The 22,199-nt window shown below is 39.8% G+C and overlaps 1 protein-coding gene across 1 annotated transcript; it reads right to left on the reverse strand.

The window, feature by feature from the left end:
* Positions 1-1,206: 1,206 nt before the first annotated feature.
* LOC108886859 (ovarian cancer G-protein coupled receptor 1) lies at positions 1,207-21,960 on the reverse strand. Its single transcript, XM_018681930.2, has 7 exons — positions 21,871-21,960; positions 7,158-7,477; positions 6,323-6,472; positions 5,999-6,132; positions 5,513-5,735; positions 4,424-4,604; positions 1,207-4,338 (listed from the first exon to the last, which is right to left on the reverse strand). Exons 2-7 carry the CDS (start codon positions 7,251-7,253, stop codon positions 3,974-3,976), a joined length of 1,149 nt encoding a protein of 382 aa, XP_018537446.1. The 5' UTR covers positions 7,254-7,477; positions 21,871-21,960; the 3' UTR covers positions 1,207-3,973.
* Between the last annotated feature and the right edge of the window lie 239 nt (positions 21,961-22,199).

Genomic DNA, 22,199 nt, shown 5'->3' on the forward strand with positions numbered 1-22,199 from the left:
AAAAACTGACAAACATCTTGTAGTATTTTTAGTACGTTAGCGTGTTTGCTTACTGTGATAGGTATGTACTGGCACTGTACTGGTTATCATTGCTATGAAACAACACAGTAGGGTTGCTGAAAGATGCTACATGCTCTGAGGAGCTCAGGGGAGCTGCAGAGTTAAGTGATAATTCCCTGTGGATTTGCCACAGCAGCAGATACCTTTACATTACAGAGTCATTGTATAGTACATAGTGTAGTGCAGCTTTATCATGCCTACTTTACATTTCTTCTGACCTTTTTCAAATGCATGCCACCTATTTTATGGATTTTTTTCTGCTATTAAATGTGCCGTATCCCCTGATTTCCATTCATTTTTGTGCAATCAGACATTTGATTAGCAAACCTTTAGGGTTGCTTTAATTGTGTAATTCATCACAGTGACTGTGCCTGTATTCATATTTATCGGTGTTACATTTGTCCGTGTTCAGTTTCATTCAAGCTTCACTTTAACTACATATTTATATAATGTATGTATGTGGTGCACAGGATTTGAGCCAGTGCAAGCACAGTGGTCTGGTCCTTTAATATCAAGGAACTGAGGTGTTTGGACAAACATTTTTACCTGCTGGTGGCTCTGAAAGAAAAGTCAGAGGGTCACCAAAGTCATTAGGTTTCATGTTCTAGAGATTTTGGATGTTTGTACAAAAATTAATAACATTCAATTTATGGCCTGGTTGAGATTTTTCAGTCGACCAAGTGATCAACCAACATCTGTAGAGCTGTAAATAGAAAGGGAGAAAAGCAGGTAGACAACCAAGTCACACCACACAGCCAACTCCTACTGAACTGATCAATCTGCTGCATCACATTCTGCACTCGTCAAAACTTAAAGAAGCAGTTCCTGTTGTTGACACTGCCAGCGTCAGAGAGAGAGAGGGCTGACGTCACGCTGTGAACCACAAAGAGTCATGTAAACACACACAATGTTCTGTGTCTTGTGTTTTATGTTCGTGTTTTAAATTCATCATTTGAGGGTCACAACTAGTTTCATTGTATTCCCGTGCAATGACAAGAAAGGCTCTCTGATTCTGATTTCTCTCTCTCTCTCTCTCTCTCTCTCTCACACACACACACACACACACACACACAGAGAGATACTTTAATGCTGCTGCATGGCTGTAGATAGCAAACACACGTAATTAAAAACATGAGCATTTCAGCATTAGCATTTCAAACTTTTATAAAAATACTCTGTCACATTCATCACTGTGAAGATATATCATTTGAACATTTATCATCATGACACAATGCTCTGACCAAAATGTTAACAGTTCCATAACAACTGAAGTTTCAACAATAATATTATCTATGTAGCAGTTTCAATTTAATATGTTGGAAATTATGTCCATAACAATATAGTGCCATTCATATGCATGCATATAGCAACATGTAAACACTGGAGGTTGTTTTCCTGATATTAATCCTTTTATAGTACAGAAGCAGGTCTGGACAGAGGAAGGAAAGCAGATGCATGCCAACGTTAAAAACCACAGACTGTCCTTTTCAAAGCCCATCATATACTGCGCAACCATTTGCATTCAGTGTCACCATCATGGAAATTTATCCAAAACAGTAACACAAATTTAAGGTATTGTTTCTAGTTAGGATTCAGACTCCTTAGCTTTTAACAAAACAACAATCTTCCTCTTAGAAAAGTTCATTAGCAATGAAATACACCCTTAACATCTCTGTGTAACAGACATAACTGAGAATTAAATTTACTTTGTCAGTAACTGTACAGGTGCATCAAAAGTATTTGACCTTCTAACTGAGCACAATGTGTTCGTGATAATACAGCTGCAATTGTCCACTTCAAATAAAGCTTTTATTAGATTTTTTCTGAGCTGTTACTTTATTTCATAGGGCAAAAAAATACTGTAAAAGTCTTGCAGTCTTTTTTCAGGGTCAGAAAGAATTGTGTATAGATTAAGCCAGAAAATAAACTCATTTGTTACTCTCACTATTAAAGAGTTTCTGTCTATAGATACATCATTATAAATACAAGCTAAATAGCATCTTTAAAAGATGACTGTTTCCCAGCAATATAAGCATAAAAGTATATATTGGCATCAGAAAGTATTCAAATCCCTTCTCTTTTTGCACACATATTGTGCTGTAGATCAACCAATATACACTTAATAAGCCAAAATGAGAAAGTGAAAACAAGTTGTGCCAATTTAATTTTAAATTAATTAAATGTAATTCTTAATCTAATTCTCACTTACAAAAGTATCCAGATCCTTAATTCAGTGCTTTGTAGTTTTTCCTTAGCTATATGCTTCAGGTCATTGTTATGGTGAAGGGTGGCCCATGGCCCCTGTCTTAGGTCTTGCATGCTGGTTGCAGGTTTTCTTCAAGGACTTCTCTGTGTTTGGCTGCATTCATCCTTCCTTCAATTCTGACCAGTCCCCCTGTCCCTGCCACTGAGCAGCACCGCTGCAACATGATGCTGCCACCATCATGCTTCACCATATAGGTATGGTATTAGCCAGGTGCCTGCTGTTCTTCACACATAGTACTTGGAGTTCTGCCCAGACAGTTCAATTTATGTCTCATCAGACCAGAAAATGTTTTTCCTTGTGATTTCAGAATTCTTTAAATTTAAATTTATATCATATGATTTATTTAAATTTGGCAAACTTCATGCAGGCTGTCTTTTACTCAGAGAGAATGGAATGGTTGTCCTTCCAGCAGGTTCTGCCATCTCTGCAGAGGACTTTTGAAACTCTGTTAGAGTAACTGTTGTTAGTAACTTTGTCACCTTTCTGGCCCTCCGGTTCTAAACTTCTTCAGTTTCACAATTATTGTAGGCCGCAGTGCCTCTGGGAACGCTCAGCTTTAGAAATAGTTTGATACTGTCTAAAACCACAATTTATTGCAGACTTCATGACTTGGTTGTGTCCTGACATGCAGGGTTAACTGTAGGACCTTATACACACAGTTGCGTGTGTAAACTATCCAAACTGTTCATGACCACTATTTTGAGTGCTAAAGAAAAGGATCTGAACATTATACTATAAATGGAGGATTCCAGTTTTCAGATTTCTGTCTGATTTTGTCATTATGGGTTATTGGGTATAGATTGATGGGCAAAATGATTATTTTATCCATTCAACATTAAATCTACAACACAATACTTGCAGAAAGTGAAGTGGTCTGAATGCTTGATTTGAAGCCATGCACTGTACATATTCCAAAATGATTCTACTTAGATAGAGTTCACTGACATCAGGAACACTGGGTCAACCTTTATTTTAGAAAAGTTGTAACTGATAATAACTAATAAACGTTAAATAATTTATTAACCATTAATAAAGCCATTGCCTTATTATAAAGTGTTACCATAACACTGTTAAATACTGGCAAATTCCCCTCCAAGGCTTCAGGATCCAAATGCAGGTTTTTCTGGCAGTGTTCATCACAGGTGAATAATTATACCCAACCTCCAGTTTGCTCCCATGTCTACACCGAAATGTAAACCAGACATTGACAGTGACAAAACAGAAGCCAGATTGATGCTGAACTCTGACACAGTGGCAGCTGCTGTATCCAGAGCTCACAGATATCACTTGAGAGAGAGAAAAGAAAATGTTTTCACTCCAGTTCCAGTGGATAATAATCATGTGCACACAGCTGGGTGGGGAGCAGGCTCTCATTAGGGCCACTGCCAGATTGAGCCTTAAAGGCAGGTTAGTTGTGGGTGGTTGATTGTGCGTTCTCCGCTCACTCTTATCTAACTGAATCTGATTCTCAGAATGGTCTGATTGTCAGACTAAGCTGAAGTAAGGGATGTGCTGCCCTGAGGCCTCTGGTAGCATGGTTTCTGATTGGTTCCGGGATTATTTTAGTTGTCAGTCTCTGTCCTTTGGCTCTGCTCCTCCACGGCTATCATCACACAGCTGGATTTCCCATCACTGTCCACACATTTGTCAGTGTTTGTTATTTTGTACGATTAAGGGTATGATGGTTTTTTCATCAGTCTGTGTGATTAAAATTGTGCTTTTACTGGCCGGGTCTGTTTTTACATTGTTGAGCATGCTGGTGTGCGTGAGCAGCGTCACAGTCGGGTGGCCATTGTTCTCATCGGTGGCGACCTCATGGGAATCTGTGGCTGGGTTGGCGGGGCTTGAGTTGCCACGGCGACAGCAGCAACAGAGTACTCTGGCGAAGGGTCGGATTATGGCTCTGTACAGGCCGCGGCGGGCGCTTTCGCTGACAAAGCAGTAGAGAGCAGGGTCGGCCACGCAGTTCAGGGTAGTCAGCAGCAACGACAGGTGGTAGTAGTTAAATATTCCTGGGAAATAAGAACAACAGGCCGTGTGGTTAAGATATGTTTTCAGTCATTCTCGCTGCAATACTTCACAGAGATCTATCAGTACCTGCAATAAAGCTGCAGTCCCGCTCCAGCAAGGTGCGCACTAACAAGAAGACATGGTATGGGGAGAAACAGACAAGGAAGATGAGAATGGTGCTGCTGACTAACTGTCTGATCCTTATCTTCTGAACCGGCTGAGTCCCTGCACTCCGACCCACAGCACGAAGAACACACAGGTAGCTGATCTGGACAGGAAAAAAAAAGTTATCAGATCCATCAGGATCTTCAGTCAATACTAACTCCACCTCATATTTCCACTGAATCCATCTCTCTTTCCTTCCTTCTCTCTCCTTCATTAACAAAACTGAACTACAACAAGTTTACATCTCAGGAGAGTAATAGATGAAATGCTCATGGTAGTATACACAAAGCAAACATTGAAAAATGTAAAAATAAAAAAAACAAAGTTGTGTTTTGCAGCTTTAGAGTTTAAATGGTCTTCTGAATATCTCTTCTCTCGCATTAGTTCTTTCACTTTTCCCATGATCACAGTGATGAGGGGAGATGTGGTGCAGTAAAGCAGGACTGCATTCTGACATTTGCCAGACAGCTGCTGATGTGGCCACAGCTGGCAGTTATAATGGAAGTGATCTCTGGAGAGTTTCCATACTGGGAAGCTTGGTGTCATCTGCTGTTGGTGTTTCTTATAAACTGAAAAGTATTAAGTCGTCTAACTAATTCTATCAAGTAACCACAGGTGGAATTCAATTTTTCATCAATGAACAAAGACATTGGAGTTGGAGTTACCTACAAGTCTAAGCAGCAGAATCCAGGGTTTTTGCCTATGCTGGGTGTATGATGGCTGAGTGAACACACTGGATGCATGTTCCATGTAACGGATTAGATGCTTTGTTTTAACATGACAAGGTAAGAAATGCTTGATCCCAAGCACTTGCAGATTTTTGATGCAGATTGACACATGCATTAGTTTGGAGTCTGAAGTGCATCAGAACCAGTTAACAGGGTGTGAAGGTCCTTTAAGAAGAATAGATAATGATGAACAGATATGTATTAAATATGATCTAACACCATCTTCCCAAAATCTTTTCAGTTAAATATGATCAAAAATACATTTGTAAAAATGTTATCCTACCGATAGAATGGCCAGTGGGAACATGAAGCCAATGGTGAAACGGTAGTAGTTGACTGGGTACTCCCATGGCTGCATGGGGTAGTGCTCGAAGCACACTGATTGGTTCTTGCGGTCTTTGCTCAGTTCTTTGTGGCGGAAGAAAACCACACCCACTGCGATCTCCTTCAGCCAGATGATACCACTGACAAGCCACGCTGCATTCATAGAGCGGAGAGAGGTGAACCTGGAGACATGGAGTCAATCAGGTGATTAGCACCAGCTACACACACACACTCTCCACCACCATAACACTCCCACACTTTGTTTTGATTTATGTCTGTTGTACATTAAGTTTCTTCTCCATATCTATTTTTATCATGTATATTTGTTTCATCAACAATATTAGACAAGACAAATTGCATCAGTACAGAGTAACAGTGGTGAGAAGTTGCAGGAGTTGAGGCATAAACAACTGCTTTAATTTTACCAGTTCTATTTCAAGATTACCTTAAGGGATGGACCACAGCCAGATAACGATCCAAACTGATACAACACAGGAAGCCAATGCTGATGTAGATGTTCTCATAGAGCAGGAAGCCACACAACTGACACAACCATTCCCTGTGACGCCAGTCATCATCCTGAAACAACAACACACACATACATTCACCAAGCACTATACTAACAATAGATTTTAGAAGATGTTCCTTTGAGATTCAGTCCATTTTTACATGCTTGCATCTTATCATTGATCTCTATGATTTCATGTACAAAATATACATACTATTTCAGTTGTATAATACAGTTTTAATAATACTGTTTTCAGTTTACCTGGAAGATGTACTGGAGCCACAGTGGTAACGATGCCAGGTATAACAGATCAGACACTGTGAGGTTCATTAAATACACTCCCAGCTCATTCTTCTGCTTCAGCTGTAGAGCAGCGTGGTACAGAGAGTACAAGTTGGAGGGAACACCAACCTAGAATCAAGAATCATTGAGATTATTTTCATTTCCTGCTACAGGCAGTTCTGTTCCACACTGTAACCCTCTTCATTACACTCTTACTAAAGCACATGTTGAACACTTTGACTCCCCTCTGCTCAGAGGATAGCAACAAAGATTATGCATTTGGTTCGCTGCAGCAATTTTGATGTACTGAACATTTTTAACCGTCCATTGTGAGTCTGATAACGTTAAAGGAGTGAAACGTTTTATTTTTCAGGACAGAAAGTAAACTGAGATGATCAAGGTGTGACAGACAGAGTGCTGAGGTTGGCACAGGTAAAAATGAACCACATGCTGGGTCAACAGGTAAAACAACTTTTTAAAAACATTTAAACCAGAGTTCATTTTATTTTTATCGTGAGTGCCTCTGACCCCTCAGTTCATCATCATTCCTGACCTGCAGCTGATACCAGTTTGACATGTGTCACACATAAGACTGCTCATACTGCAGTTCACACAGTTCTACTTCTTCTTAAAGTGTTGATGCTGCAATGGTGTGTTTTCAAGGAGGAAGTAAGCTTTCTAGGACCTGAGACAGTTTCCTGTGTTACGCAGACCGTAATCTGTGTACCCTTTCCCTTCTCAAAGCCGCACTTTCATAAAATATTCAGATGTCTCAACAGTTCTGTTCAGTTACTCAGCATCTACACACACTTACCAATAGTACAAGAATATACACGCAGGAGAAGAGGTACTGGTGGATTTCATGGCTGATGGTGCAGTTGATCACGTCGGCCTCAGACATGGTGAACATCAGCACATCCCACTCACATCCACACTACTTCACCTTTAACATGCGCACGCTCACACTAATGTTTTCAGACATGTTCACAAATACTCAGAACTATAATGTGACAACACACACACACACACACATAACACAAATCTTCATGGTAGGTTGGAGCAGATGACCTCAGCTCGTCTCATCTGGTTGAGTGCTGGTCTTGTCTGATTGGGTAATCCAGTTTCATCCGGCCACTGTGGAACAGAGAAGAATTAATCTTAGTAGAGATTAGAAACATCTAACTCTATGTTAGATTTGTCTGTTAGATTTGTCATGTCGCCAACTGCATCTTAAAGGACCCCACTCACCCCGGACATCACCTCTCGCCCCCCCCTGCCCTCTGGGAAGAGATACAGGATAATCAGGACTAAAACTAACAGACTAAGAAACAGCTTCTTCCCATAGGCAGTAAAATGCACTCCCCACCCACCCCCCCACCCCAGGACTGTAGTGCAATAACACTTAAGACTGAGGTGCAATAATACCTACCCCCAGGACAATCCCCCCGATTCACCCAGACTCCACTTTGCAATGTTGATTCTGCACTTTACACTCTTTCATTCTATCATTTTGCACTATACCACTGTATATATCATAGATATCACTCTATTTTGATTTTTATAAATTTTTTATTCTTTTGACTTCTTATATTTATCTGTCATTCCAAGAGCTGCTAAATAGTGTTTCATAGTTTTTTGGAATAGTGACAATAAAGACCTATTCTATGTCACTGTGATGCTCATTGATATGATGATATGATGCAGCAGGATTCCTTTCAAAGCTTAACAAGACAGCCATGCCAGCAGCTCTGTCACACTGTATTATGAACACTCAGCATCCTGGTTCAGCCTTTTAGCATGCTAACATTTGCTATATAGCACTTAACACAAAACAGAGCTGAGGCTGATGAAAACATCACTGGCCACTAGGACAAACTAAACTAAAATTTTGCACATGTGAAAGGGGTCACCAAGGCTATACCAATTTATCCTGAGGGGATCATGAATGTCTGCACTACATTTCATGGTAATCAGTACAGTAGTTAGGATAATCTGCTCAAACACATAAATGTCAGCCTCATGGTGGTGTTAGCAGAAAAGCAAGGGAGTCACCAGAGTTAGTAGGATTCATCAGCAGGGGAACAGGAATGTCAGCACAACATTTCCTGGCGATCCACTGCCTGTTTCTGTCCCACCAACAAACTGACAACGCCATCCATAAAGCCATGTCATAAGATGGCTAAAAAAAACAGAACTGTCTGAATACATTTGACAAGTCATGTTGGCGTACCACTTGGGTATGCTTCATTTAAACTGCTCTCTGTGTGGTGATTGACTGTTTCCTCTAAAGTGAAGAAATACTTCCTGTTGAAACAATCATTGTCTTCATGTTACTATAATATAATTCAACTGGTGATGGTGTCAGTAATGAAAGTCTATTATTACCTGTCATGACAGAATCAGTTGAGTCCATTTACTGATATTAGAATATTCAGAATGTTGTGACACTGTGTTGAATTCTAGACTGTATTATTATATCAATACCTACTAACCAGAGATATAGCTTTTGCTTTTGAAGATCATGTTATGAAGAAACACATAAAAAATGCTACAAATATTATATCCTTCAACTTTGGGCCCTCATAGAGATCAAAGCAGAACTCTTGTAAAAGCCACAAAATGATAAGATAAACAATAAGAAATTATTAGAAAGGCCTTCACGCTGGCTGCCAAACTGTAGTACAAGGAGTGACACTCAACTACTCCATTTCTGCAAAAATTCAACACTCTCTTTAGTCCAGCTTTGTGCACTTATGAATAGCTACTTGGCTAAACAATCAGAGACCCCTCTGTATGATCTATATACAGTGTCTCATCAACACTGGTTACATTACGCTAAGATAATCTACTGTAGCTGTTTAACTGAGAGAGCCAGATCTGATGGTTGTCTGTTTCAGAATATTCTGTTACATCACACAACAAGAGGACGTTCACACGTTGAACCGCTGTTTGCTGACTCATCCTGTCCTCTCTGGTCAGGGTATGATGTTGTAATGGCCAGGTTCATAAACATTAACAAAATGAGAATCCATTCACTCCAGTGTGAAGACAGTGCTGTTTAATGGGCCATGTCTACTAGACAAGTTTATTCATAAGTATGAAGAATTTGACTTAAAAAAATAAATGCTTACACTAGATTTTAATTGAGGGCTTATAGTACCACCACTCCATATAACAGGCAATAAATGTTGTATGTGCAGGAATATTTTAAAGGTGATGCTGAAAAAGCAGGTCAGTAATCATACTTTCAAAAAAAAAGGGCATTTATTAACATAAATATTAACACAACAGGAAATTCAATAAAAATGAGTAGAAAAGTTAATTTAAACTGCCCAAATCCAGATGTGTGAAGCTTATAGAGACTCATCTAAGAAGCATCAAAACTATAATTGAGGACAAAGGGTTGTATTCTCTTGATTTTTAATGTGCAATACTTTCTGAAGCCACTATAAAAGCAGCGTTGCTTCCTTTTTGTAAACTCCAGTTCCAGTGTAAGACCGAGTCGATAGACAGTGAAGCCTCTGAATATAACCTCTACTATATTTCTTTCTTTGCTTTGGCATACCAACAGTTTTAGAATGGCTCCATAATAACACACTATAAAACCATTTAGAGCCACTTCAACACTACATACTTTAACCACAAGCATCATCCCTCTTTCTCTCTCTCAGTCTGTCCTTCTGTATGACTCCGTCTCTAAACAAACCACTGTCAGATTAAGGCAGAGCTGGATATACTGTGCATTCCTTTGGAGTCAAGCTAACCCAAGCTTTTAACCCTTATTCAGCCAGGTGCCGGGGGTGAATGAGAATCTATAAACATACAGAAATATCAAATGTTTTCACACCTGCACATTTTCACTGACTGACCCTGACATAGAGGAGTGAACTTGGGTGAGGTGTCTTGCAACTGAAGGTCAGTGGCTGCAATGCATCATTCAGCCCATATTCACTGTTCACTAGGATACTGACACGGTGTCATTGTGTGGTGAGTACAGTGTGTGTCAGAGAAATGTAACCAGCTGCTGCATGCGGAAGATGTAAATAGATGTAGTGAACAAAATGCATAGGCAAATTTAGGTCAGTTCATCTAAACAGAAAAAAGGACATATGTACCCTCCCTTATGTACTCCCTTACAACTAGCAATAACACATCCAGACTGAACATGTGTACAGTCTGTTTGATTCATAGAAGATGTGATATTGGAAATGATTTTCCTTCATGCATATGCATGCAAGCAAAGCACTGTAAATGACCACAATTATTTTATCCTCTGTAAACACTGTGGCATGAGTTAAATGATAATAAGTCTACATCAGGTGCAGCAGTAAGGAACATACAGGTGTTTTTTTTAATCATCTAAATACATCTACTCCTCATGGGAATTATATTGCCAAGAAAGAGTTTTAGACCAAATGTATTATGTATTATGTCAGTTATCCTCACTATCCTTGTTCTGTTATATTAGCAAACAAGCAACAAAGCAAGCAAATAACTCAGCTTTTAACAGTTCCTCAATAACATCATATCTGATGTGTTACCAGCACAGCAAGTATTGATTAGAACCAAGCTGTTGACAGCTGGACAGATCACCAGTCCATCACAGGGCTGACACACAGAGACAAACAACCAATCACCTTCACACTCACACCTGCGGGCAATTTAGAGTCACCAATGAACCTGCATGTGTTTGGACTGTGGGAGGAAGCTGGAGAACCACAAACGCACAGAGAGAACATGTAAACTTTGCTGAGTGGAGTGCAAAGTGACATTTAAAGAAGGAGTTCACCAAAATAAAAATAAAGTTTACTACAACTGTTACCTTATTTTTCCAGTGGTCTGAAGAGTTAATTTTATTCTGAGCAGGGTGGGCAGGGGGGTTATGGGGGCTGCAGATGTGGTTACAGCTGCGTCTGCAGCCTGGTTATGTTGGTGTCATGTATTTTGAGTTGGTGACAAAGGGGTACAACTCCATCGCACAACTACATCTGATCCTAATTCTGACCTTAATAACAACATATGGTGAATGTTACAGGTTGCTGCAGTTCACCAGGGAGCAGAATACAGCAGATTCTACTAGTGTTACAGTCATTAAAGAAACCCATGACGAAAAATATTAGAATAACGAAAACAAGAAAAAAATTGAGAACAAAAACAAGACCAACAAATTGATGCTTAGTTTACAACCTGCATCTGCAGAACCTTACACTGTAACTCCTGATTAACAAAACCGTTTCCCTCTGCTGCCCAAAATATCTCTTGTTCAAAAGATGGTTTAGCCTCTAGACCTGTTGCATTGCTGTCGATGAGAAACACCTTCCGAAGATGAGCTGACCTATCAGCAGCTTTGATTATTTTATTTATTCAACTATTGTTAGTGCTGACATTTTAATATGTAAATGTATTCATTTTGTCTTTATGTATCTGCTGTCTTTTCCCACGTATAGAACAAATCATCCATCCATCCATTTAACCAACTGCTATCATCTTTCAGTCTGACAAATAAGACTGTTAGAACAGCTTTAGGATCCTGTGTTTAAATGTGCACTCTGAGTCAGATGTTCACTGAGTTAGTGAGTTAGTTTTTTCAAATGAATGAACTAAAATGATCTACAATGTAATGAGACTTACACAAGCAGTGGCAACAAAAAAGTGGCAACAAAAAAGAATTGTAAATTCCAAGATTAATGTGGGCAGTAACCATCTAAAGTTTCCTCTAGGTGTTCGCTAAAATAATATCATGGCTGATAGCTGATGATATAGCGTCTCCTGTCAAACTAGCTGCAGCTAGGCTAGCAGGAACGAGTGGTTCTGTTCAAACAGACAGTCTGGAAATGATAACTGGATTTACTGAGGTGAAACAGTGTGTGCATTACTGCAGGGCAGACTGACATCTTGTGATAGACATCTGTAACCATGGTAACTGTACAAAACGATGACAATAGCTGTAGTCTCAACATACTTAAACAACTTAATTAAGAATGGAAATGGAAATGAGACATAACATGTCAGTGACAAAAACCTCACTAAACTGGACTTCAGCTTTTGTTGACTATAACTGGATTAAGATTAATGCTAGTTTGTACCTTTAAGAAAAAGAAAATAAGAAAAAGTAGCTAAATAATATCATAAACAACTGTTTATAGGCCCAGACCAAATAATCAATATAAACCTTCTTTTTGGTGAGTAGTGAAACAAGCTGTAAATCCAGCATTGATCTATAGTATATTCTCTTCTATGTTAATATGGAGAACATGTTAGCAAACAGGTGCTTATTTACACACCAGCAGTTACAGGGCAGCATTAGCAGTCATCATGTTTCTGGCACCTGATGAATGCTAGTCCAAAGTTCACTCTGTCAGCGCTGTTTGAACCTTTTGTCTGTTTGACCTGCCAGTTTGGACCTGCAGAGGTAGGTGGTAACTCTGTCATTTGATCCATTCTTCACATAAAAATCTTAATTACAAGGCAGCTTTAATTAGGACCATGATCTCACCCTTAGCTGTGCACAATCCCAACCCCAATTTCTTAAGCTAAAGCTAAACTTAAACCTGAACCATTAAGCCTATCTTAATACTGACACTACAACCCCACTTGTAACCTCAGCCCCAATCCTCACTCCTCAACCAAAATGTAGGCATGGATTTTGCTGATAAACACACTCACCCTGACTACAGAAGTTTCTCTTACCAATGTAAGATTATTATACTGTCATTTAGTCCTGACAAAGATGGAAGTACAAGAAAACACACACACACACACACACACACACACACACACACACACACACACACACACACACACACACACACACACACAAAGTGAAGATGTCCTGACACTTTCTGTCCACTGATCCATTGATAACAGAACAAGTGAGTGTGTCAGCCCTGAGAGAGACGGAGGATAGACTCCTATTGGCTACTTCAGTGTTGAAGTGCTTTTACATGGTGCAATGTACAATTTTGCAGTTCAGCGATTTCTCAGCTTTACTGTGGAGTCTGCATTCATTCATTCATTCAACCTGAGGTTCAGAACACCTCAGACATTAGTTTGTTTAATCATTAAGAGATATGGACAAATACAGAAGGAGCAGGCCCAGCTATTATCCACTCACAGAGGCCTAAATCAGTGGTGTAGTGGGGATTTTGTGAGTGGGGGGGGGTTTAAAGGGCTTAACCATTTTCCAGGTGAGGACGTGAAACTATCGTTAATCAATTATATATAGTTATAATATGTGTGAACGTTGCTGGTGTTGGCTGTCTCCTCAGAAGAAACTGATATTCCAACATTGTTGTAACTGACATCTTTATGAAAGTAAAACTATAGTTTTCTGGCGACTTGTCGTTTTAACATGGGGTTCATAAAGGAGAACGAGCTGCGTAGCCTAATATCACTTTTGTTCTCGTCTTTTTCACAAATAGGAGGGAGTGTCTCAGGATGATGACGATAACATAAATGTTTTATTTTTTATATGGATTTTTATATGTAGGCTATTACAAAGAGATATTTGTGTTACACTTGTTTTTCAATTGCTAATAACACTGGTTTAACAGTAAAATTACTCCTTTTTCTTTATTATTATTATTATTATTATCATTATTATTATTATTATTATTATCACGGGCGGCGATCCCCTGCATCCCCTGCCCACTATACCTCTGGCCTAAATCCAGTACACCTGGTTCCTGGACTCATAACAAATGAAGGGCTACAACTGAGCCAGTTCTAGGTGTTGGACACATCTTGTGCATCAACTGCTAAATATAGTTTATTCTCAGTCCAAATCATCCCTAATCAGCAGCCACACTCACATGGTCTAGTCTGGCAGCCATATACGACCCAGAGCTGACTGACATACACAAGACTTGGCTGAATGTGTGGTCACCTGCCTGCACAGTTTCACTGCATTTAACCTTCAGCCATGTAAAGACACCTCTTTTCCTTTAGGCCTGTTAGTCGCTTGTGTTTGAAGCATTTTTATGAAAGTAGACATGACTGCATGTTCACAGTGTGACATACGCAGCTCCAGTGCAGAGGTCCAGTTCTCCTAGTAAACAAACTGAACATTGATCATTTTCACCTTAATCGATCCAGAAGACCCCAAGATTGATAAATTAATGCAACACCCTGTGATCAATACCTTATTTCCCCAGGGCAGCTGGAATACTGTTGTTGCTCCATGATCAGTGACCCTGACAGCAGTAACTGTGGCAACAGCAGTTTGTAAATCAGGCACAAATGAGGGTCCTGTCTCAGCTCCAGGCAACATACTCACACTATGGCTGTTCCTCTAACCTCTGGAACAAGTTGAGACAATTGAAAGTTCACTATTTCCAGCCTGAAATAGAAGTTTGAGAGAAAAATTCATAGCACAGCATAAGCAGCATCTAAAGTTATGACATTTTGTCCAAAAAGCCCGAGAAGCTTGTCTTCTAAAATGAGAGAGAAATAAAATACAGGACAGGACTTTAATGTAGCTCATAGATGCTAATTTGTTCTATCTAAGATACATACCATGTAACTGCAACATCCCTGCGACCTTTGTAGCAGGACGCCCACCTTGCTCTCATGTTTCCTGTTTGTCTCTGTGGTCATATTAAGGCAAAACAAATTCTTTAAATATGTAAAGGCAAATACCATCAGCACAGTGTCTGCTCAGATTGTAAATACATGAGCATTTATGCTGGGTAAAGTAGAACTTTTCCTGGGTTGATTAATGCTTCAGTATTATCACTTCATGCCCTCAAAAATGAACATTTTCCAAATGATGAGATGGAACTGATATGAACATTACTACAATGCTAAATGGCTTCCTGCTCCTACTCCCCCAGGAAAATAATCTTTTTTAATCATTTTGTCCATCAGGTTGTGAATCAGTTTCCACCGTCTTGTTGTTGATTTACAGTCTGGTTCAATGTTTGGTCTCTAACAGATATGATTCATTGTCTATGAATCTAGAAAGCGGGGTGACGTATACAGTTACTGTGCTCTTCATCAGCCCACCGTCATATCGATGAAGTAGCACGAGTTCACCTCAAACGCAGTATGCTGGGTGATAAGTGTTCTGCTGATCCACTGGATGTGCATGTGTGGAAGTGATCCAGTCTTACGACAAGCATTCTGGAGTACTCCCTCAAAACATTCTACTTTCCCATAACCTTCTGAAATGAATATCATCTCAACGCACGCACATTAGCTTCAAACAACTTATTCATTATTATTGTATCACAGAGCGTATCAGATGTGAATCACACAGGCCTCATCAACAGATTGTCCTCATCATGAGCAGTCAGTATAGTCATCTGGCTTCCTTCTTTCCTCTGGTTTACTGTAAAGATAAATCAGCTGGAATGATGTGTTTTTGTCCTGATAGCTAACAGAGATTGGACCTCTGAGATGACATAAAATATGATGTGAAGTGTACTACATTATCATCTAGCTCCACACACCCCTCTCACTCTGTTTGGTAAGTGTGTCAGCTCAGCAGTGCTCAGCCATGGCAGCTGCCTCTGAGGCTGGTGAAACAGTCACTCTGAGTAACATCAATGCATTACTCAGTTTGCCTCTTTGATACAGACAAGGATGTACAAAGTCAGTTTTTGTTGTTTGTTACATTTGGTTTATGCACTGAGAGCAGATTTAGTGACATAAACTACTATGGCATTGAACAAGGGCGGGCATCAGAAATGGATGTCAGTATTATTATCTTTCATTAAATATACCAGACAACCATCCATTTCTGATACTGAACTCCATTCTATCAAGTTCTGCTAAAGATCATTCCATAAAGCATCAAATGTCTTGTGTTTTCTTCCTGTAACACCATCCCTACAGCCCTGCTGTTAGCGTAGCTAAAAATAGGCTAATTTAAAAGTATGTGGACTTCAGAAAGTATCTGTCAAACTCTGCTTTAGATGACTAAGAATTCAAGACCAACACTGCACACAGTCTTAAATCATAAAAGAAAATTTTGGCATTAAAATTGGATCACAAACATCACAACAATGATGTTTATGCAGACAGGCAGCCATAATTAGAGACTTCCTGGCCAGTAATCAGTATGTGGTGTTCTAGAAAACCCTTGATGGCTTTTTGTTTCCATCTTTCCTGCTAAGCGCTAATTGCTGTGGTGTTTTTGTACTGCATTTCCCAGAGATCACCTGCCCACATAACAGCACTGTGATATATTTTCTTTGGGATCTGAGTATACACATGGTGCTCTTTCTTTTTCTCTCATCAGCCAAGGTGCTTATTATTGCTCTTCCTAACTACACAAGTGAAAAACTAACTGCATTTTCTTTTTATCACTTGTACCAAACAGCTTGAGTACAAGTCCACTGTTTTCTTTAATTCAAATCAAAGAAATAACCAGGGAAGTTTAAGAACATAAAAACAATGTTATTGTCACAGTCTTGGCTGGATAGAGACAAAAATGAGCTTTGGCCCCCACTGAAAACACCAGTCCTGATTTCACCCACATTTCCAGTTTGGAGTGGTGCTCATTTACAACTCTTTCCACCAATATGAAAAACTTGTGGGCAGAAGTTAGAATACTGATTCCATGTTCCTACATAGAAATTTAACTACCTAGCCACACCTATGAAAAATACTGACAAAAAGAAGTTGGCGACAAGCCTGTAGAAAACATCAACACAGAGTGACGGGTTGCTGTAAGTCAACTTACAGAAATAACAGCTAACGACTTAAGCGTTATCTGTTCTTGGCAACCACTTCCATGTCAGCTGAGAGTGGCGTCAGTGGGATGGAGATTTCATTCACTGCTCACTGGTTTGGGCAAAATAAAACAACATACGCTCCATTCCCAACAAGAATTCAGCCAACATGAAGACAATGTCATGAAGACGAGAATGAAGTAGCATGGAATAGTATTTCAGTCTGATTATCAGGCTCAACCACACCACCATTACCTCTGTGTGCACCCAGCACACTGCATGCCAGCTGACCTGCATTGCTCAGGATGAAAAACTTTATGCCAAGCATGAATTTATGATGTGTCAGACATAGAGAGCAGAAAACTATCATCTGCTTCCCATTGTTTGCCTATGCAGTATGTAAATCAAGGCAATCTAGAAAATGACCATACCTAGACTGTGACAGCAGCAGTTATTTGATAATTTGATAAGGTGTACACATGCCTCAGTATCCTTGCATTCTATCTTATCTGTGGTGTTCTCCTAATGAGGATGGAAGCCTATCCAGCTTATTATAATTGAGATAAGAGCTTTACATGAGCCAGCTCCAGTTAAAAAATACTGTAGTATCCTGAGTGACAGACAAGCAAAAGAATACTTGAGCTGTCACAGAGCTACAGTACATGTGGGTCTTACTGCTGGTTCCTGCTCAACCTGAAACACTGGCTAACACTCAATACCCACAAAGAATATTAACTAAGGTTTTTACCCAGACGCATAATTGCACACTACCCGACTGAACAACAAGCTGATTAAAAAGAAGGGGAAACACAGAAGCAGAGAGTGAGAGGAGAAAGAAACAAAGCTCTGTTAAACAACCGAAGAACCATTTTTAATCTTTACATGTCCTAGACCTTAGTCCAGGCTCATAACAGGATTCACCCAGGATAGCATTCCACAAGGAGGCTCAGTCTTGCTAAAAGCCTTCTGGGATCCTTTAAACGCCCCTGGAACCTCACTAAAGCCATGCAAGCCCCTGGTGGTGATCTACCGTAATCAACATGGGGTTTGCTGAGCCCTAAAAGAACCTTTTAAGAACCAGTTCCATAAAACCCAGACGAGACCTCCATCAGGATCGCTGGACTACCTCAAGGGCCCATGACAGTCCTCTGTGTCTATACTTAACACTACCGCCTCAGCTGAATTCTGTATGTAAAGCCATTGATATTACAAACAGAGTTTGGCTTTTCCTGCATCTCTGCTAATGTCTGCAGAGTGCTGAGATGGCCCTTTCATGGATGAATGAGGTCAGTGTATACAAAGGGCCACTGCACTCTGTCTAACTGGTGCCCAATGTCTGGGCCTAGACCCAAGACCAAGCTATAAGGAGAATTAAAAAAAAAAGTTGCCTGGACCATCCAGGAAAAGCACAAGTCAGAAGTAATTAGACTATGATCAACAGTTATTTGATCAGAAGTGAGCTGCTGCAGCCTGAGCTCTGCTCTGACAGATGATCAGAGAAACAGCAACATGAGGACAAATCAATGATGCTTACAGTTTATGTTTATGTGTGTTGCTGGTTACAACTTAATTGCCTTCATTTCCTGTTTCTATTATCTGTCCATAGTTTAGTTGATCTTTAATTAGTATGTCAGGTCTTTGGACTATTGGACTCATGCTGCTGATGTAAATGGTGAGAACTATTGCTTTTTTTGGTAACACTGCTGCTCCTCCATTCATGTCAATAAAGCTTACTTGTACTTGGTCAGCTACTGCATGATAGACTGATAAGAATGTGGCTAGAAAGGTCTGTATTCACTATAGGCCAACACTGCATTGTTTGAACCTTCTCGAGTCCTTGTGGTGTCTGGTAGACTGGATAAGAACCTGCAAGCTGGTGGGCAGCCTCATGGAAAAACTGAAAGTAGCATATACATTTCTTAAATGTCATCCACCAACGGTTGCTGTGCAGCCCAACTTCATTTAAATAAAAATAATCAGCTGAGGGCAGAGCAACAGGTTCTATCTCAACATCAGACCTATCACCACAATCACCACAATCAGAGCAGGGCAAGTGAATCAAAACAGTAAAGTGAGTTTAAAAGTGCTAAAACACTACGTAGAGCTGAGGAGAACTGCAAAGTGTAGATAATTATCTGGTGGTTTGCCACTGTTAATATAAAAAATAAAACTGGGGAACTGGTCTGTATACTGAATGGTTGAGATCCACATTTTAATGGCATCTTTTAATTTAAGTCTATGATTTAAGCACTGTGGATGAAAGTCCATTCACCTCCATTGTCCAAGGTCCAGGCATCCATTCATTTAAGCTGTTACTCTTGTCTCCTGAGAATCCAGCTATATAAACTAATAAAAGTATGTTTCAGCTCAGCCACACATCAGTCAGTCAGCGAGAGACTGATTGAAGCAGACAGAGCTGCGGAGGTTAACCAGCAGTCATATCTGGCCTGCAGCCAGGACACATGTGTCTGAAGCTGACTCTTCCTCATTATCACAGCAGCCAACTGAACACTGCCAAAATCAACACAGCAATACCACGTGTGTGTGAGTGTGTGTCTGCCATGTCAAGAAGTTCTGAGATGATGATAACATCACCTCTACATTCCAGTGATATTAACATATGAATTTGCTTTATGACTGAGCTCAGTAGAAGTTTATATTGAACTAAACCAGTTGGAATCTTCTTTCTGTGATAGCTGTGTAGTATCTGTGCAGCCTGGTTTGACGTGCGATTACTGCAGAGAGATGAACACACAGCGACAGGTGCAGTTGGTACATATACAGCTGTATGCACACACGTGTCCATCAGTCAGTGATCCATACATTGGAACTCTCCATCAATATTACATGAAGTTCTGCACCATATGAATGAAGTGAATCTGCAGCTTTTTCCTCTGCACTTTCACACTGTAAATGACATCAACTCAGAGGTGGAGAATATTTGTTTGTCTCCCCGACAGCAGCTACTGACTGCAACTGACAGGACTTAATAGTTCAGATAAATAATGAATAACTCTGGACTGAAAAGGCTGTACAGACATTCAGACTCTGTCCAAATCTGTTGTCCGGGCACCGCATTTCACCTCTCAGGAGAAACAAATATTCGCTCTGATGTTTCATCTGCAATTATTCACATTCAACAGGATGTCACTTTGGCTATAAATATGAAAAAATAAATTCACTGATGTGTAAATGGTTACATAACTCTCTGTAACTGAGGCATAAATACACACACGTGCTCTACTGTAGGAATCCTGCACTCAAACAGGAGTTATTTACATGTTTAAATGAAATAAAGACACTGGTTTCTTACCGAATCTCTCCCCTCACATACATAGCCACGATTCTATCAATGTGAGTTCAAGACCCCCAAAGCAAACGGCCATCTTAAACAATCCTAAATAACATATTTTTTGCTAAAGTAAAAAATCAGTCATTGCTATTAAATACCTGCTACCTAAATCTGCGTCAACTCATTTTTTGGCCACTTGGGGACAGAACAACAAACTGTGATCGCAATGTTGACATGATTATTATCTGATAAAGCTGATAGGATGAGATTATATTATGTTTTAGTTATGTCTAGCTAAAACAACTGTAGTCTAATACAATCAGAATCTGATTATTATCATGAAGTTTTTCCAGTGTTTTGCCTACCCCATTTCCATCAATAAGGGTTAACTCCTCTCAGTATGCGTATAAAATCATACGTATATTAAGACATACAAGGCCAGTAATAGTTGAACCTAACACCTAAATGTGTGAGGAGTATGTGGGAGCTCCAGTGATTCAGATTTTCACAGATTAGTTTCCTACCACAGTAACTTTTCCTCAGAGAGTAGGTGCTTTCCTTCTTGATAATTACGTCAATTTCATGTCTACACACACACACACACACACACACACATATACATTTGCTTTCATCATTTTTGGGGAAACTGCATATAGAAGTAACCCTAGCCATAACCACTACTTGCCTAGTCCCCACGCTTACTCTAACCTTAACCTAACACTAAATTTAACCACTGAGCCAAACACCCCACACACAGACACACGCACACACATACTATTATCCATCACTGAACACTGCCATCACTCTACACTGCCAATATCAACACAACAATAGTAAGATGAAGTGTGTGTGAGATGATGATAACATCACCTCTACATTCCAGTGATATTAACATACGAATTTGCTTTATGACTGAGCTCAGTAGAAGTTTATATTGAACTAAACCAGTTGGAATCTTCTTTCTGTGATAGCTGTGTAGTATCTGTGCAGCCTGGTTTGACGTGCGATTACTGCAGAGAGATGAACACACAGCGACAGGTGCAGTTGGTACATATACAGCTGTATGCACACACGTGTTCATCAGTCCAGTGATCCATACATTGGAACTCTGCATCAATATTACATGAAGTTCTGCACCATATGAATGAAGTGAATCTGCAGCTGCTGCAGCTTTTTCCTCTGCACTTTCACAATGTAAATGACATCAACTCAGAGGTGGAGAATATTTGTTTGTCTCCCCGACAGGCAGCTACTGACTGCAACTGACAGGACTTAATAGTTCAGATAAATAATGAATAACTCTGGACTGAAAAGGCTGTACAGACATTCAGACTCTGTCCAAATCTGTTGTCCGGGCACCGCGTTTCACCTCTCAGGAGAAACAAATATTCGCTCTCTTCAGTGATAAATACGAAAAAATGAATCAGTCTTTCGTGTTTTATTATAACAAAATTCTCCTCAACTGCGGAAACAAATACACACACGTGCTCTACTGTTGGAATCCTAAGTTCAACCAGCAATTATTAACATGTTCAAATGAAATAAAGACGCTTGTTTCTTACCGAATATCTCCGGTTTGAAGGTCTGTCAAACTGACCGTCAGCTCTCTCTCTCTCTCTCTCTGTGTGTGTCTCTCTGTGTGTTTCTCTCTCTGTCTCTCTGTCTTCCCTTCTCTCTGTCCCACACACGCACACTGTCTGACACACACACACGAAAGCAGCATGTTCCAATGTGTTGCCTATGAAATGACGTCTTGAGACGTATTTCTATATCATAGACATTTGTGTATGTAGATGTAGATATATGTGTATTATTAAATACAGAGCAGGTAGAGAGTCAAACTTCAGTTTTCTACACTTGATGAGCAACAGTGTGAAAAAGGGCCATGATT

Source organism: Lates calcarifer, unplaced genomic scaffold (genome assembly GCF_001640805.2).
Source record: "Lates calcarifer isolate ASB-BC8 unplaced genomic scaffold, TLL_Latcal_v3 _unitig_1153_quiver_925, whole genome shotgun sequence".
Classification (NCBI taxonomy): Eukaryota; Metazoa; Chordata; class Actinopteri; family Centropomidae; genus Lates; species Lates calcarifer.

Bases quoted from the DNA above. Each gene is read 5' to 3' on its own strand.
- LOC108886859 (XM_018681930.2), bottom strand. From the start codon at position 7,253: ATGTTCACCATGTCTGAGGCCGACGTGATCAACTGCACCATCAGCCAT. The intron at 6,473-7,157 runs GTAAGTGTGTGT...TCTTGATTCTAG, and splicing joins TGTATATTCTTGTACTATTG to GTTGGTGTTCCCTCCAACTT. The intron at 6,133-6,322 runs GTAAACTGAAAA...TTGTTGTTTCAG, and splicing joins GGCTCCAGTACATCTTCCAG to GATGATGACTGGCGTCACAG.